The sequence below is a fragment of the Henckelia pumila genome, chromosome 1 (assembly GCF_033568475.1).
Source record: "Henckelia pumila isolate YLH828 chromosome 1, ASM3356847v2, whole genome shotgun sequence".
In the NCBI taxonomy this organism is placed as follows: Eukaryota; Viridiplantae; Streptophyta; class Magnoliopsida; order Lamiales; family Gesneriaceae; genus Henckelia; species Henckelia pumila.
The window spans coordinates 132,838,884-132,858,738 of record NC_133120.1 but is presented as its reverse complement, the minus strand read 5'-3'; the positions used below and the strand labels follow the sequence as shown (position 1 = coordinate 132,858,738).

General features: G+C 39.0%; 1 protein-coding gene across 1 annotated transcript; it reads left to right on the top strand.

Annotated features, from left to right (window-relative positions):
- The first annotated feature begins 826 nt into the window (after positions 1 to 826).
- LOC140874026 (uncharacterized) lies at positions 827 to 17,195 on the top strand. Its single transcript, XM_073277308.1, has 2 exons — positions 827 to 886; positions 16,581 to 17,195. Exons 1-2 carry the CDS (start codon positions 827 to 829, stop codon positions 17,193 to 17,195), a joined length of 675 nt encoding a protein of 224 aa, XP_073133409.1.
- The last annotated feature ends 2,660 nt before the right edge of the window (positions 17,196 to 19,855 follow it).

The window sequence follows — 19,855 nt, the reverse complement described above, 5'->3', positions numbered from 1 at the left end:
CAAACAAGGTACTAAGGATAACTAAATCAGTGGGTAGCTTGAAAGACACAAACGATTTTCAGAAAAATTTCCTAAATCATTCCTAAGTCACAGTTTACCCGTATTTCGCCTCGAAGGGTGTCCGAACTAGTTCTAGACAAATTTCAATTCACAATTAAATCACATTAATTTCAACTAGTGCAGAAAAAGCAATCATCAGCAATAAACGATGATTTGTCAACAAAATTCAGAATTTGTACCTAATGTACTCATTGATTTCGTGAAAGCTCAAAGGGCAACTAAGGATAAATTTCAACGAAAATTAGGCCCAATGATCCAAACAATGCCTCAATCATTTCTATGTTTGTATGTTTTAACTCAGACTTAAGCATAAATAACAAAATATATAGGAATTCATTCATCTAATTGGTTCACCAACACAAAAATTTTTTATGTAGGTCAACGATCATGGATTTCAGATACCAAACAAAAATAACATCATCATTGGCCATTTTTTCAATTATCTCTTGATTTCACTCACAAATTCATTCAGGCAGCGCGGGCGCACGTGAGAGGCTGCGTGGGCGCGCATATGGCTCGACCATCTATTCATTTTTCTTCAAATTCTTGAACCATATTCACTCGTTTAGCCTTTTTCTTGATTCCTTCACTCAAACCAACACCAATTCACTTTTTCCTGTGATTCTTAAAATACAACACAAACAAAAACAAACCACGCATAATTCCGCTCGAAACCAAGCAATTAACCATAAATATCAATGCAAATTAAGTGCACAAAATACACTTATCAAGAACCACATGAAAGAATTGTTCATATATGATGATAATGGATCTACAAGGGGAAACTTGGAGCGGTTGTGAAGGTGTTGATCTCAAAGAAAGATTGGTAGCAAAATGATACACTAAAAGAAAATGAGTTGACTATGAGAAAACCTTTTCACTAGTTACTATGTTCATGTCCACTAGGATTCTTTTACCCATAGAAGCAGGATATATATGACTATAAGAATATGGCATATGGATGTGAAAACAATGTTCCTTAATTGAGATATTAAGGAAGAGATTTATATTTCTCAACCGAATGGACTCACATTAGTGGGAAGAGATCATAAGGTATGAAAGCTTCAGAGATCAATATATGATCTCAAAGAAGCATCAAGGAGTTGGAGCCTTAGATTTGATAGTATTATCAAAGATTTTGGTTTTGTTAAAAATGTTGAGGAACCATGTGTGTACAAGAAAGTCAGAGGGAGTTCAATGACGTTCCTATTACGTTATGTTGATGATATCCTCCTCATTCGGAATGATGTCAAACTATTGAAATATACTAAAGTATGGTTAGCAAGTAAATTCTCCATGAAAGATATGGGTGAAGCATCCTACATATTGGAAATACAATCCATAGGGAGATATCAAAAAGGATGTTGTGGCTTACCCAAGATACATATATCGACACCATGCTAAAGAGGTTCTCTATGGATGATTTCAAGAGAGGACATCTTCCAATGTCTCATGCCGTTACTCTATCCAACTCAATGTACCCCAAGACTGAAGTGGGATAGAGACAATGACATGTGCTCCCAATGCATCCGCAATTGGTAGTATGAAGTATTTCCCCCTTCTCAACAGTTATTCCATACCAACTTAGCTGCCCGATGCTGCTATTGGCATAACAACTGGTAGAGCATAGGTTGGCCCAACCCAGTCCTCTCGTACTAGGGTTGGCTCCTCGCAGTTCTCCCTTTAATACCAACGGTAGATAAGAACCAAACTGTCTCATGTCGTTCTAAACCCAACTCATGTACCACTTCAATTGGCGAACAACCGAACCCTTGGGACCTTCTTCAAACCCATGTGTGATGAGTCGACATAGAGGTGCCAAAAGACTCCGTCAATAAGATCTCTTAGGAGTCATCAGCCTATTATCCCCGGTGTACCTTTGATCCGTTGAGCGAGAGCCCTTCCACACGGGACTCCCGGATCACTATGGCTGACATTCGTCTTTGTTTGACTAGTCGGTCTCACAGTCAGGCAGGTTTATACCAATACGCTCACGAGAAAAATCTTAGCTTGAGCCTAGCTTCGCACACCTCCGTTACTCTTTAAAAGGCAACCGCCCCAGATAAACTACCAACCTCGCAGTGTCCCGCCTCTCCCTGAATGATCGGTACGGCGGTTAGGCATCCTCAGAAGAGTGTATGGAATGATATCGACAAAACCTGATTCAACATATGCTCTAAGTGTCATGAGCTGCTATTAAGCGAACCCTAGTCCAATGCACTAGAAAGTCGTGAAAGATATTCTTAAGTACTTGATAAGGACTAAGAATTTGTTCATAGTTTATGAGGATGTAGAATAAAAATTGGAAGGTTACACACTTATTATAGCTTCCAAACAGATGTGGATGTTTCGAAATCAACATCTAGTTTTGTATTTAATTAAGCTCAATGGTGGTGTTATCTCTTGGAAAAGTTCCAAACAAGATACCCTAGAAGATTCAACCACTGATGCTCAATACATTGTTGCATCAAATTCAGAAAAAGAGGCAGTTTGGATGAGGAATTTTCTCCAAGAGTTGGTTGTCATTCCTACTATAGTTGATCCAGCCTTTTTGTATTGTGACAACTAGGGTTGGGAAAAAATACCGAAATATCGTCATACCGTCTATACCGTATCGAAAAAAAACCGTATATGTAGTGACCCTTACCCGGATCACCTACTAACAGAACTTAGGCATGCAATTAACTTAATTAATCAGATATCAGAATAAAAATGCGGAAACCATAAATGTTATACAATCCCAAGTAAAGGAATCTGTAATTTGTCCAAATAATATACAACCAAATCGAATAGAAGTATCAACCTCAAAACAACAAAAATAAAACCTAGACGAAGATCCAGCTGGTCAACCACTGACTAGCCCCTCTTGGATCCACCCGCCTCGTCCAATCGCAAACCTGCCCCATGGAATAGGGTGTCCAAAAACACAGTGTACAAGACATGAGCATAAAACGCTCATTACGAGAGTATGAGTATACATGCATGCAAAGTGAACTCCCTATAAACTCGAGGTCAAGGATCAGATAACAGAGACAAACCGGGCCCTGGTATGTAGCACGTTGTGCCGTCGCTTCAGGAGGTGGCTCCCATACCATAATACCAGTGGATATACCGGACCCAAATCGATGGAAGTCCAACCACTAACAGGATAGGGAAAAACCCTACTAACAGACATCTCGAAGGAGATAGCTCAGTATGCAAATGAATGCAGCATAAATCAATGACATATAAATCATGCAGTCACATAATACATGCATACTCAGTCAGGATATCTCGAACAGTACTTCCGTACCTCAAAACAGTGCAAGCTCTATCAACTCTAGGTCCACGCCTATAGTCTTCTCTACACTGCCAAATGATACTACTATCATTAAAGTGCTCTAAAAGCCTTAACTAAGCTATTGCATACTTCTAAATATTTATAGGAAGCAAAAGCTATACCTTCGTCCGTCGTTAGCCCTTTGATGTCGATGCCTCCAGAACTTGGGCACAACTCCGCTACGACTTACGAATGCCTCACCGACCGCCGGGTCAAGCCTAGGAAGGCTAGAACAACTCGAATAGACTAGAAAGGAGAGGGAAATACTCGGAATTGGCAATTGGAAATGAAGCCTCGACCCTCTATTTATAGACAACGATCGGAACTTCCGATCCTCGATCGGAACGTCCGAACCTCGATCGGAACGTCCGATCCTGCCATCGGAGCTTCCGAAGATCCTGATCTGCCACGTGTCAAAATATCACTTGTTGACTCCGGATAGGGGTGATCGGAGCTTCCGATCCAACCACACGTCATGCCTGACGTAATATTATCGGTGCCTCCGATCGCTCATCGGAGCTTCCGATCCTGTTCGGAGCTTCCGATCGTTCCTTCGGAGCTTTCGATCCGTCCGATACCCAATTTATTTAATTAGCATTAATCCTTTAATTACTCAATTAGGGTATGGGCTACTACATTCTCCCCCACTTAAGATATTTCGTCCACGAAATCAGATCTTAAGTACCGAATGCAATACAGAAATCAGAAACATTCTTTATTCAAATCAAACGTTTACAGAGTTTGCAACTGAATACAACTTAAGAATGAAATCAAAACAACTCAGGATGGTCTTCACGCATCCTGTCCTCAAGCTCCCAAGTAGCTTCCTAAGTGCCTCGGCGCTGCCACTGAACTAAAACCAAAGAAATGACTTTGTTCCGTAAAACCTTATCCTTATAATCCAGGATACGAATAGGTTTCTCAACATAGGTCAAATCCTTGTTCACCTGAACCTCAGACCGCTGCAGAATATGAGATTCATCCGCCACATACCGTCGCAACAGAGATACGTGGAACACATCATGAATACTGGATAGATGCGGTGGTAAATCTAGTCGATAAGCCAAATCGCCAATGCTCTCCAAGATCTCAAATGGACCGATAAACCTGGGAGATAACTTGCCCTTAAGGCCGAATCTGAGAATCTTGCGGAAAGGTGACACTCTCAGAAACACTTTCTCCCCGACATCGAACTGCAAAGGCCTACGCTTGATATTAGCATAGCTGGTCTGACGATCCTGTGCAGTCTTAATCCATTTCTTGATCTGATCAACAATGTCTATCGCCTGCTGGATAAACTCCGGTCCCTCAGCCTGTCTCTCCCCCACTTCTTCCCAGAAGATTGGAGTACGACAACGTCGCCCGTACAACGCCTCAAAAGGTGCCATCCCAATGCTTGTATGATAGCTGTTGTTGTACGCGAACTCGATCAAAGGCAAATGATCCTGCCAGGCTGAACCAAAATCCATGACGCACGCTCTAAGCATATCCTCCAAAGTACGGATAGTGCGCTCCGACTGACCATCAGTCTCCGGATGATAGGCAATACTCAAACTGAGAGTAGTACCCATCGCACGCTGAACACTCCCCCAGAATCTGGAAGTAAACCTAGGGTCCCGATCGCTGAAAATTCTCACAGGCACTCCATGATGTCGAACGATCTCCTGAATGTACAACCGTGCCATACGATCCACATTGTACTCCCGGCTATAGACAATGAAATGCGCTGACTTGGTGAGTCGGTCCACCACAACCCAGATAGCATCACAGTTCCTCTGGGATACCGGCAAATGGGTCACAAAGTCCATTGTGATAAACTCCCATTTCCATTCAGGAATAGGTAGACTGTGAATCAATCCTCCAGGTCTTTGGTGTTCTGCCTTGACCTGCTGACACACCAAACATCTCGAAACAAACTGATAAACACTGCGTTTCATTCCTTTCCACCAGAAACGAGTACGTAGATCCTTGTACATCTTGTTGCTCCCAGGATGAATACTCAACTTAGTGCGATGTGCCTGAGACAAAATCTCCTCTCGCAACTCTTCATCCTGCGGAATCACAAGCCTACCAGACAAACACAGAAAGACATCTGACTAATAATGAAATCCAGACGAGCTACCCTCGTTAGCTAAACGAGCTAAACGCTCGGTCTTCGAATCAGACATCTAAGCCTCTCGAATCCGCGAATACAAAGTTGGCTTAGATAATATCGCAAACATCTGGATACTCTGCATACGTTTCTTATGCTTGAAGGTATAACCTGAAGTACAACAGTCACTGATTGCACTAGACATCGAACAAGTCTAAAGTGCGGATAGTCGCACCTTGCGACTCAAAGCATCAGCAGTGAGATTAGCAGCTCCCGGATGGTACTTAATCTCGCAATCATAGTCCTTAAGCAAGTCCATCCAACATCTCTGCCTCATGTTCAACTCCGCCTGAGTGAACAAATACTTGAGACTCTTATGGTCGGTGAAGATCTCAAATTTCTCGCCATACAGATAATGACGCCAGATCTTCAAAGCAAACACAATGGCTGCTAACTCCAAATCATGGACTGGATAGTTGTCCTCGTGAAGCTTCAGCTGGCTAGAAGCGTATGCGATCACATGCCCATTCTGAGTCAGGACACAACCTAACCCCTGAAGAGAAGCATCCGTGTATACCACATACCCTCCAGATCCTGACGGTAAAGCCAACACCGGCGCAGAAGTCAACCGCCGTCGAAGCTCACAGAAATTCTCCTCACACTCGGAGGACCACTCGAAATCCATACCCTTGCGGGTAAGCTGCATCAAAGGTCGAGCAAGTTGAGAGAAGTTCAGAATGAAGCGACGATAATACCCTGCTAGACCCAGAAAACTACGGATCTCCGCAACCGTCGTCGGATGCGACCAATTATGTACCTCTTCAATCTTGCTTGGATCAACCAAAATCCCTTCCCTGGATATGATATGGCCAAGAAAGACCACTCGATCCATCCAGAACTCACATTTTCTCAGCTTGGCGTACAACTGCTCATCTCGAAGAGTCTGCAGTACCAATCGCAAGTGAGAAACATGCTCTTCTGTATTACGCGAATACACCAAGATATCGTCAATGAAGACCACGACAAACTTGTCCAAATACTCCCTGAAGACACGGTTCATCAAATCCATGAATATAGCCGGCGCATTAGTCAAACCAAATGGCATAACTAGGAACTCGTAATGCCCATAGCGAGTACAAAATGCAGTCTTGGCTACATCCTGATCACGGACTCTCAACTGATGATACCCAGATCTCAAGTCAATCTTGGAGTAAACTGACGTGCCCTGCAGCTGATCAAACAAGTCATCAATATGATGCAACGGATACTTGTTCTTCATAGTGACTCGATTCAGCTGCCGATAGTCAATGCACAACCGCATCGACCCATCCTTCTTCTTCACGAAGAGAACAGGAGCTCCCCAAGGAGATACACTAGGACGAATGTACCCCTTGTCCAAAAGATCCTGTAGCTGATTCTTCAATTCACGCATCTCTGATGGAGCCAGACGATACGGTGTTCGAGAAATAGGCGAAGTACCCGGCATCAACTCTATGCCAAACTCGACTTCCCTAGCAGGAGAAAAACCAGGAATCTCATCAGGAAATACATCTGGAAATTCATCCACAACAGGAATGCTCTCTATCCCAATATTCTCAGCGGACAAATCAACTGCATAGATAAGGTAGCCTTCCCCGCCAGACTCTAGAGCTCGACAGGCTCTCAAAGCTGATACCAAAGGCATCGGGGGTCGCGCTCCCTCACCATAGAAAAACCAGCTCTCACTCCCCTCCGGATGAAAGCGTAATAATCTCTGATAGCAGTCCACTGAAGCTCGATAGGTAGTCAACATATCTATTCCCAGATTGCAATCAAAGTCATCCATCGCCAGGACCATGAGATTCGCAATCAAAATGTTACCCTCGAACTCTAAAGGGCAACTCATCACTAGACGCTTAGCCAAAGCAGATTGGCCCGTCGGAGTAGAAACAGACATCACTACGTCTAGTGCAATGCATGGTAACTTATGCCTCTTAACAAAACGTGCAGAAATGAAGGAATGAGATGCACCAGTGTCAATAAGTACAAGAGCAGGTATACCATAAAACAGAAATGTACCTGCGATGACTTTCTCATTCTCCTCCACTTCCTGATCATGCCTCAAGGCAAACACCTGGCCAGAAGCTCGTGGCCTCAAATGAGAACTCCCAGCAGGCTGTCCCTCCGACCTCTGCTGAACGGTGTCCTGAGAACCAGATCCTGAACCAGAACCAGAACCGCCTCCCCCAGACAGTGGACAATCCCTCCGGATATGACCAGTCTCTCCACAACGGAAACAAGCTCCAGAAGCTCTGCGGCACTTGTCGTATGGATGGTTCTTCCCACAGTGATCACACTTGTCCTTCTTACCGAAACGGACAACACCTCCATAACCAGAGGAAGAAGTAGATCCAGACTTCTTGAAAGATTTGGCACGGGGACCCAAAGAACTAACAGGCCTCGATTGAGGGAAAAACCTGTTTCGCTGAATGTTGTCCTCCGCCTGGTGACAACGGCTCACCAAACCCTCGTAGGACATGTCGTCGCCAACCGCCACACGGTCATGGATCTTAGGGTTAAGGCCCTGAAGGAACAGATTATACTTCATCTCTGAGCAATCAGCAATCTCGGGGCAATAGGATAGCAGATCAAAGAACCTCTGCTGATACTCATCGATAGACATGACTCCCTGTCGCAGACTCAGTAGCTCGCCTGCCTTCGACTGACGGAGTGCAGGAGGAAAATACCGCTTTTGGAAAGCTGTGCGGAACTCGGCCCAGGTTGCCATTCCTCTTGCCGCAATAAAGGGTGCAGAAGTAAACCTCCACCACCTACGGGCTCACCCATCCAGAAGATAGCCAAGGGTCTCCATCTTCTGCTCCTCGGTGCATTGGAAAGTCTGAAAAGTCGTCTCCATGCGATCTAACCAATTCTTCGCATCCTCCGGAGACTCACCTCCAACTAAGGGCTTAGGACCCATAGCTAAGAATCGACGCACAGTGAAACGCTCGTTGTCATGATGACGATGACGCCGTTCTCGACGATGCTCTCGGTCGGCATCACCCCAACGCCCACCAATACTGCCATGAGAACTCTGGTCATCACGATTTTCCATCTACAAAAATACCTCATGATGAGACTAAATCCCAAGAATACTTTTGCATGCTCTGATACCATAAATGTAGTGACCCTTACCCGGATCACCTACTAACAGAACTTAGGTATGCAATTAACTTAATTAATCAGATATCAGAATAAAACTGCGGAAACCATAAACGTTATACAATCCCAAGTAAAGGAATCTGTAATTTGTCCAAATAATATACAACCAAATCGAATAGCTGTATCAACCTCAAAACAACAGAAATAAAACCTAGACGAAGCTCCAGCTGGTCAACCACTGACTAGCCCCTCTTGGATCCACCCGCCTCGTCCAATCGCAAACCTGCCCCATGGAATAGGATGTCCAGAAACACAGAGTACGAGACATGAGCATAAAACGCTCAGTACGAGAGTATGAGTATACATGCATGCAAAGTGAACTCCCTATAAACTCGAGGTCAAGGATCAGATAACAGAAACAGACCGGGCCCTGGTATGTAGCACGTTGTGCCGTCGCTTCAGGAGGTGGCTCCCATACCATAATACCAGTGGATATGCCGGACCCAAATCGATGGAAGTCCAACCACTAACAGGATAAGGAAAAACCCTACTAACAGACATCTCGAAGGAGATAGCTCAGTATGCAAATGAATGCAGCATAAATCAATGACATATAAATCATGCAGTCACATAATACATGCATACTCAGTCAGGATATCTCGAACAGTACTTCCGTACCTCAAAACAGTGCAAGCTCTATCAACTCTAGGTCCACGCCTATAGTCTTCTCTACACTGCCAAATGATACTACTATCATTAAAGTGCTCTAAAAGCCTTAACTAAGCTATTGCATACTTCTAAATATTTATAGGAAGCAAAAGCTATACCTTCGTCCGTCGTTAGCCCTTTGATGTCGATGCCTCCAGAACTTGGGCACAACTCCGCTACGACTTCCGAACGCCTCGCCGACCGCCGGGTCAATCCTAGGAAGGCTAGAACAACTCGAATAGACTAGAAAGGAGAGGGAAATACTCGGAATTGGCAATTGGAAATGAAGCCTCGGCCCTCTATTTATACACAACGATTGGAACTTCCGATCCTCGATCGCAACGTCCGAACCTCGATCGGAACGTCCGATCCTGCCATCGGAGCTTCCGAAGATCCTGATCTGCCACGTGTCAAAATATCACTTGTTGACTCCGGATAGGGGTGATCGGAGCTTCCGATCCTGATCGGAGCTTCCGATCCAACCACACGTCATGCCTGACGTAATATTATCGGTGCCTCCGATCGCTCATCGGAGCTTCCGATCCTGTTCGGAGCTTCCGATCGTGCCTTCGGAGCTTCCGATCCGTCTGATACCCAATTTATTTAATTAGCATTAATTCTTTAATTACTCAATTAGGGTACGGGCTACTACAGTATATACCAAAAATTTCGGGATACCGAAAAAAAAGTCGGTATACACGGTATCGGTATGATACCGCATATACCGACATTTAAAAAAAACAGTTTAAAAAAATCGGTATACACGGTTTCATACCGATACCGTACCGAATTTCGGTATTCGGTACAGTATCAGTATGAATTTATGTTATACCAAAATTTTGGTATAACGACATGTCGGTATACCAAAATTTTTGGTACGGTATCGGTATCGAAAATTTCAGGACCGAAATATTCGGTACGGTATGAGGTATTCGTTGAATACCGCGGTATACCGTACCGAACCACTACTAGTGACAACAACGGTACCGTTGCACAAGCAAAGGATTCAAGGTCTCATCAGCGATCCAAACACATACTAAGGAAGTTCTACATCATCCGAGAGATTGTGGGAAGAGGAATCATATCTATCGAGAAACTCAAATCTGTAGAAAACGTTGATGATCCACTAACAAAGCCCCTGCAAGGTCCATTCTTTGAAAAACATCGCAAGGAAATGAGATTAAAGTTTATGGTGCCAAGATATTATCGATAAAGGTAAATAAGTTCTAAACATCTTATGAATGATTTGATCGTTATATCCATAGCTCATCCAAGAAATATTTTTATGATAAATATTTATTAAAAAAATTTAAATTTCGGTACGTTCTTGGATGCGAGAATGACGAATCCCAAATTTGTTTCATATATAATTGTTAAAAATGTGAGGGTCATACGTTCTAATCTTGAGGCCTGATATACTAGTGCAAAGTTTGAATTAGGGGGCGTCACATAATATATTTTGACTATCCACTAATATATATATACTTATTAGTGAGTACAAGGAATATATTATTTACAAATCATAATCCAAGTCCTAAATTCAACAAGTAAGAGATAATGTTTGTAGAAAAAATACTCGTGATTTTGTAGAAGGGTGGGTATTCAAAGTTTATTTAGGCCACTTGAACGAGTACAAACCTTAGAAAAGTTTATTTATTTACGCGTGAAATAATTTTCTAAACAAAATTCATGTACTTTCGAAAAAATTTTAATTTGTCCCTGTCATAAAAATTTCAAATGTTTACGAAGACTATAAAATAGTAATGAATTTTACAAATATATATATTGGTGCAAGTGTGGGGAACTCGTATTTGGTTGAAGACATAACGGTTGAATTTCGGATTGTTAAATTTTTCACGATGCGTACGCTCTCAATTGTTTAAGTTAGGACATGGTTATAAATTTGGGTGCTCACACCTAGATAACACAAATACACCTAGTTCGGACTCATGAAATTATTTAAGCGAAAAATATTACTATCACTTTGTGTATCAACCGGATAGACATGCCTCAATATTCTCACATGATACCTACTGCTCATAAATTGAGTTGAATTGATCTTAGGTAGTGTTTGAGAGAGTTTTTAATTAAGAAGCATTTCTCAGCTTTTTCGTTAACAAAAATTTGAAATTTTGTTAACGAAAAGATGGACAGTACTTCCTAGAAGCTCTCACAACTTTATTGTCCTTTTCTTATCAAACACTATGTTAAATTTCTAACCTAACCACCCTAAATTGTAAAAATATTGTAGTCCTTGGTAAGATTTTGAATAAACATTTTCAAATTGAATGACGGAAAAATTGGATAGTCAAATTTGAATTTGTTGAGTAAATTAATAATTTGTTGAACTGATCGTGTTTGTTGACATTAATGTTAAATGACAAAGTCTTTTATGAAATACTCGTTCGCATATATATTATTCGTGTAACTAGGACTGGGATACCGAACTAAAATACCAACTTTTCGATATAGGTATCGGTAAGAATTTTTTTCATACCCATATTTTGGATACAGTATATCGAAAACCCACCCCTACATGTAACATGTCAACTGATCTATTTTTGCACTGACATATAATATTTTTTACTTAAAAATTTGTGTAATTTTTCAAGACTTGAATTGGCTAGGAGATCTGTTTCACAAAACATACTTCTATAATTCGATCCAATATTAATTTATGTATAATAAGATATATATATATATATATATATATATATATATTATCGTTTGGTAGCCTATATTATTAATCTATATATAACTTATTTTATTCAATCTCACGTTCTTCTCTTCATATTATTTATCCGTCTATTAATTATTTATTTTACATCAATCAAATTATTTATTATTTATGTTACATCAATCAAAGCATTGAATTTAAATTACTATATTACCTCTTATAAAATAATATTATTCATATTTTATTTATTGTTCAAAATACAAAATGGTAATTTATCATTTTATATAAAATTTAATCAATCAAATCAAATAAACTATAATTTATCAATCAAATCAAATACTATTTTAACTATCATTATTTATTTATGCATGTCAATGTTACATTAATAACACCCAAAAATTGAAATATAAAAAATGTAGTGTCTCGTGTAAGGGTGGACACGGTTTTGATTTTGTTGGGTTCGGATAGTTAATGATCGGGTACCCGATCATGACCCGATGTGGTTGCATACACGAATTGTTAGAGTAGATGCCCTGCAAGCCACCTGTTGGCTAGGGATTTTATTGACTCACATGTAATAAACAATCTTTATTTTAATATAATTACTCTTTTACTCAATTTTGGCATTTATTTTATTTGCAAACTCATGCAAGCTGCATAGATAAAGACCTTGAATATACTATAGTAAATAAATATGAGGTTGTACATGTGATGACAATCATTAAACACATATTTCAATTACTGTATATTCTAAATTAAGTTCCTAATCGATTGAGCCGTCCAAAATAAGGATAAGGATCGCTCGAGCTCGATACTAGAATCTGTGATGTTGTGTACCACGATTCATTGGTATGGACATAGAGATGTTCAATCATAGAGATTGGTGCTCATACGATGAGTTCACTGAACTACCCTCCCTCGGATTTTCTAAGTGGTTATTATTTATCGAGTGGATAAATCCTTGGTTATGGTTGTACAACATTAGTTCTTACGACCCGAGACAACACTGAGGCTCTACATGCTAGGATTGTGCTTTGACTCGTTTACCGACTCCAAGAGGGTCATCAGGTGGCGAGATTGGGTACAGTTACAACACATGTAGGAGCCAGTGCATTGTAGTCGGGAATTAACCGCTCACCTACGGGTGTGGATATCCTATGTGATCTTATGAGATAGTAGTGCATGGAATCTCTGGCCAGAGTATGAAATATGCATTAGGGTAAAGTGGTTGCCTAGATGCACATGCGATGCCACTATGTATTCTCTAAGATGTATCACATCGTTATCGAACTTCACATGCAACCCTCGATGAACCAATGGCTGCAGATTCGATCGGGATAGATGAGATGAAGGGACCGTATTGTACGATTACCATAATCGACTGGTTCTTGCAGGCACTATCGGTGATACCTAGGAAATCATGGGGCGATGCTACTAGTCGCTCTTACCATGATTCGATGGTCCAATCAGAAATGAATTCTGACATTCATATGATCAAGGAGTTGATGCATAGAATGAGGCTAATAAGGTTAAGCCCATATCAAGGACAATGTCTTGAATCACAAAGAGTTGTGAACCCACGGCTAGCCGTATCCCTGAACCATTGAGGGTCACTCAAGCACTAGTTTCCCTATTCCCGTTGAGATAATAAATTTAAAGAGTTGAATTTATAATAAACAAATTTGATTGGATCAAATGATAAGCTTATAAATGAGTTTATAATGGCTTATAGAATTTTTGAGAGCACAACTGCAAAAAACAGTTAAGGGAGCGCACCTGCTTAATTTGAGTGGAAGTGTTCCAAAATTGGCAGATGTCTTATTTATGCTTTATTGGTTTCAAAAATTTAAAGTGTGCATCATAATAACGATTAAGTTAAAATCGTCAAATCGGTGATATTGGGTCATCGATCGGGATTATGATAATATTAATACAATGGGTACATGATTCATGGGCTAGTAAGAGTACAAGTTCATCATGATAAATTATTAAAGTAATGGACTATAATAAATTAATAGCATTTTAGTTTGACTAGAATAAAACCCATTAATTGTATTAAGAGATAGTATTAATTTATATAAGGAAATAATATTGATACCATAATTTATAACTTGCACACAAAGGAAAATATAATATATATAATATATATTATATATATAAGCATCGAGAATTACATTCAAAAAGGGTTTTGGAATGACATTCTCAATAATCTTAATTATATATATATGTAATCATTAAACTTATTTAATTAGTTTACATATATAATTAAGATATACTTATATATATTAATATATAGATATATATATATATATTTAGATATATTTTTTTTCGAGACCTAATATATACATTGAGCATGCAATTTTCGAAATTGCTATTCCTATTGCTCTAAGGATTTCGGCTACCCTAATCAATAGGGATTTGAGTAATTATTTCTTGTTCGTTCAATCTCAATGCAAATTTCTTCTTTTCTCTCTAGTGCAAGTTAGAAGAGGAATAGGCAAATTGGTCGTGGACTTGATTCGGAGATTGAAGAAGGAGATACTCTAGTTGATCGTTCGTAGAGAATTACAACAAGAGTTATATCCGCTAATCCTGGGATAGTTGGTGTCAAGTGAGATATTCACTAAAGGTATAATTTCGTAAACATCCTATGAATGTCAATTAAACCTTACGAGTGTCCAAGCAAGTTTTGAACGTCAAGACAAAAAAATTTAAACTTCCGCTGCCTGCGTCTTGGGCACAAGAACACGGTACTCCAATAGTGGTATCAGAGCCAAGTTCTCTATATCGTATGATTAATTTCATGTTGAGTTTTTTTATTTCTAACCGCATAAGAAAATTTACAAAATCGCATCACCTTAAAAATATTTTTTTTCAGATATTTAAAAAAAAAAAATTAACTGTTCATTGTGAACAGTAAACGAACAGTAACTCGGTTACTGTTCACGGCTGCCCGAACTGTTCGGACAAGCTGCCCGAATTGTTCGGGCACGCCCTGGAATGAGATTGGGCTGCCAAAAAGTGTTTTGGGCTGTCTCGATAATGGGCTCAGATGAGTAGTTTGGGCCCGTGCGATTTTTATAATTTTTGAATTAATTTGGGTTAAATTTAAAATTTTGTGAAAATTTGACTTATTTATATTAAAATTAATTTTTGTAAAATTATAAATATTTTCTTATGAAATAAATAATTAGAATGTGATTTTAATTTTTTATAGTAAAATGAGTTTTACAAAAAATTAATTATTATTGAATTAATTAGAAATTAAATAAAGGAGTTTATTTAATTTATTAATTCATTTAATAATTATGGCAGTTAGTAATAAAATTACAAGATACATGATTTGTTGGTTTTTTTATAATATTTGATATTATATGCATGAAGGATGATCGAGAGCCGTGACCAATATGCTAGGTGTATGTTAGGATATTTTACTGTTTTTTATTATTTCTTTTATTTTAAATAAAAGTGGGCTTGGTTTATGGCTCATTCCCACCCCATGAAATGTATCTCTTATGTGTCATGGATATTCAAATGTAATTATTAGAATTAATGGGAGATCAAGATTGGAATATGGTGGGCCCAATGAAAAAGATGAAGACATGTAAAATATTGGAAGCTTATGTAATAAGTTGCATTTGCATCCCTGCATTTAACTAGGATTTGGACTTGGATCCATGTTTGGATCACATGGATCAATTAGTATTGGCAATCGATCATCCTTGTTTATTTAATTATCATATTATGATATATGTGATATATAGTAATATGCATGCATGTATATTATTAGATAATATAGTTGCATGAATCCGGCAAACATATAAAATCATGACACACGATTTTTAAAATAAAATGATGAGACAGTTTCTAAATTAAAATACCTCATTTTAATGATATTCAAAATTTATATCAAGCCACAAAAGTAAAATTAAAAGAGTTTAATTTATTCTCGCCTTCCATCAATGGTGGTTGCATGATGAACGCTACCTGCGGTCAGTGTCTGGCTCATATTATTGGGGAGGTCTGGACGCCGGAAAGCTGTGACTTCCACTGATATAGATGATGTGAATTGGGTGGAACTCCCATGACTTCGGATCATATTATTGAGGGAACTCATGGCGACCGTCTACTACAAATCAATATTGATGGGTCGGCTTGACACTCAAAGATAAACGACGTCATATTATTGGGTCCTTATAAAGAGTGAGGCAAAACACGTGGAGGTTGCATGGGGATGCAATTGGACTCTATCTTTTAGAAATTATGATTTGTTGATATTATTCGGGATCATGATTGTCTAGATTGAACTCTACATGCTCACTAAGAAAATGTGAATTCCCGTTTTTCACCAGAGGGTGGTGAAAATGTAAAAATATTGGGAGGAAAATTTATAAAATAAAAGTCCATATTTTATATCTACAAATTATTTTATAATAATTAGTAACTATTACCTGTTTTTCATTTTCCGTATGCTCAAAATGTCGTCACGTAATCCACTTTCTATCATTCTTGAACAAAACAAGTTGACCGGACCTAACTATAATAACTGGCTAAGAAATCTAAATATTGTTCTGAATTCTTAGAGGATCGCGTATGTTCTTGATAAGAAGCCCCCAAAGGAAGCAACTCCTAACATCAGTGCGACTGAGTTAGCCAAGCTTGAGAAATGGTGGGACCATGATCTTCAAGCTAAAAGCTACATCCTTGCTTCTATGTCGAAAGAACTGCAAAGGCGGTACGAGGATGCTGTGAATGCTGCTGGCATTCACTATCATCTGAAAGAGTTGTATGGTGTACAAACTCGATCTGAGAGACATGCTACTGTTAAGGAACTCATGACTACACGCTTGCGAAAAGGGGCCTCGGCCCATGAGCATGGTGTTAGGATGATTGGGCTCATTGAGAAATTGGTGAGACTCGACGTGGTTATGCCTGCTGAGCTCTTGACTGACATTCTCTTGCTGTCCCTCCCTTCCTCATTCGATGGATTTGTAGTAAATTTCAATATGAACAAGCTAGAGACCATCCTTGAAGAGTTGGTCAATATGCTTACTACTTATGAAGCAACAATCAAGAAAGAAAAGTCTGTTCTATTTGTGGGCTCGTCGTCCGGGACGAAAAAGGGAGCCCAAAGCAAGGGGAAGAAGCGTTCTGCCCCGCCAAAAAGGAACAAGCCCAATAAGAAGCCATACAAGTAGCATTCTCAAGGGCTCGCAAAGCCCGACGAGAAAGAACAAGTATGTTTCCACTGCAATAAGCCTGAACATTGGAGGCGTAACTGCACTGAATATCTAGCCCAGAAACGTTCTAGCCATGGTATGTTTTATATTGAAGTTAATATCTCAGTCAACTCTTCTTTTTGGGTATTGGATACCGGATGTGGTTCTCATCTATGCAATGATTTGCAGGTGATGGCAAGAAGCAAGAGACTTAGAGAAGGAGAGACTTTTCTGAGACTTGGAAATGGAGCAAGGGTTGCTGCCAAAGCCAAAGGAGATATTACTTTAATATTAGACAATAATTTTAAGTTACTTTTGAGAGACGTTTTATATGTTCCTGAATTGGTAAAAAAAACATTATTTCTATTTCTATGCTTGATAGAGATTATTATTCTTGTATTTTTGCTAAAGGAGTTTGCAATATTTATAAGAATGAATGTTTGATTGGAACTGGCGAATTACAAAACGATCTCTACAACTTAAAATTAAAGGATATTCCATTAAACAATGTCCAAAAAATAACAACAACAAACAAAAGAAAAAAGATGGTCAAAATCCTGCACACATATGGCACGCTAGACTAGGTCATAGTTTCCAAAGAAGAATGCACAAACTAGTGGGAGAGGGAATGTTTGACTTGTCAAATATAAATGATAGTCGTGTTTTGTTTGCATATTTTAATGTTATTTTGTTAGTAGTTTGCATACATTCATATGTCTTTGCTCATGTTTTATCTTAGTTTTGTTTTATGCATGCATTTAGCTACATAATATACTCTCGGGTTTAATGTGTAGGAAATATCAAGTTTTAAGAAGAAATCAGATTTTTGCTCATGCGCTCGATCGGACGAACTCATAGGATCGAGCGTGACATCTGAAGATTAAAGGCAGTGTGCTCGAGTAGAAAGGCACGCTTGATCTTGGCAACTCATAGGATCGAGCGCGGCCGAGGAATTTTCAAGGCAGTGTGTTCGTAACTTTTCATGCACTTGATCCTACATACTCACGCGATCGAGCGCGCTAGTCTGTTTGGGAAAGAATTTTTATTTTTAGAAACTCTTTTATTTTGGACTCTAGTTTTTATTAGGTTTTTATTCCATTTTTGAGAGATTATTATCAGACTTCTACAATCTCTAAGGCGGCTAGGTTTTGTTTTCACAACTCTCTCACAAGTTTTCTTCTTTTATTTTGAATTTTTCTTGAGTTTTTGATGAATCGTTGTAGCTAAACCTTTTATACTTGGTTGAGGGAGATGAAACCTTGATATAATTTATTCATGAGATTCTATTTTCAGTGTTTAATCCTTATTGACTATCAATAATTGATCTGTTTTATTTCATGTTTGTATGAGAAATTTTAGGATTGGACATCTTAGGATTTTGCTATGCAAACTATAGCTAAATTAGAATTCAAATCCGTAATTGTTTGAATCAACTAATTTGCGACGCAACTACGTTTGATATTTTCTGCTGTTGAATTTATTAAATCGTAGGAACAACTTTTGACTAGGTTAAATACATCCGCTGGTGCATGTGTTGTCTAGATTCGTCAGTTTTACTCGTTTGAATGCTACCTTAGATTTAAATCTAGATCGCTGGAATCCGGGTTAATTTATTGGTAAGGGTTAATCTAGAACGCTAGTGTCTAATTAACTAAGATTAAGGTGAAACATGAATTAAATTTTCAATGATGAATATTCGATAGGATTAATTATTTTTAGGGAATCGATGATTGAATGAATAAATATCAAGGGTGTAGTCGACCGATACCAAGGCTTGTCTCTTTTTGATTTCTCCAATTAAATTTCCATTATCGCATGATAGTGATAATATTTAATTTTAATTGTTTAAAATTTCAGTAGTTAAGTTCCAAAACTCAAAAACCCCCTTTAGTTTATTTTAGAACACATTAAATTTACATTTTCTCGTGGGAACGATCCCTTCTCACATTACTGCATTATTTATTTATCTGATTGAGTCGGGTAATTTGGGCGCGACGCGACTAAGGGCTTTCAAATTTTGGCGCCGTTGTCGGGGAACCGTGTTTAATTTATTGTGTTCTTTTTTTTTTTTATGTTTTGTTTAATCTCACTCTCCTCTCTTGTCTTTGTTTCTAGTTCTCTCTCGTTCATTCTTTCAGGTGATTTTGCTGAAGAAGACTAGTTCTACGAACCGGAGATCGAAAGGACTTTGCAGAGGCAAAGGAGAGAACTTCATAGGCAACAACAAGAGGAAGCTGTTCGAACTGCATTTCCAGAAGAAGAAATGGCTGCTAATGCAAACCTGAGTCTTAGACAATTGGGCACTCCTGATCCCAATCAACAACCTTTATGCATTACTTTTCCTACTTTAGAAAATAATGCAACTTTTGAGCTTAAATCTAGATTGATACACGTATTTCCTTCCTTTAATGGTCTTGCAGGTGAGGACCCGAATAAACACTTGATGGAATTTCATGTTGTTTGCACGAGTATGAAACCCCATGGAGTGACAGAGGAGCAAATTCAGCTGAGAGCCTTTCCTTTCTCTTTGAAGAGTGCTGCTAAGGATTGGCTATATTATATACCCTCTGGATCTATCACAACTTGGACGGAGATGAAAAGAATCTTTTTGGAAAAATATTTCCCAGCTTCTAGAGCTG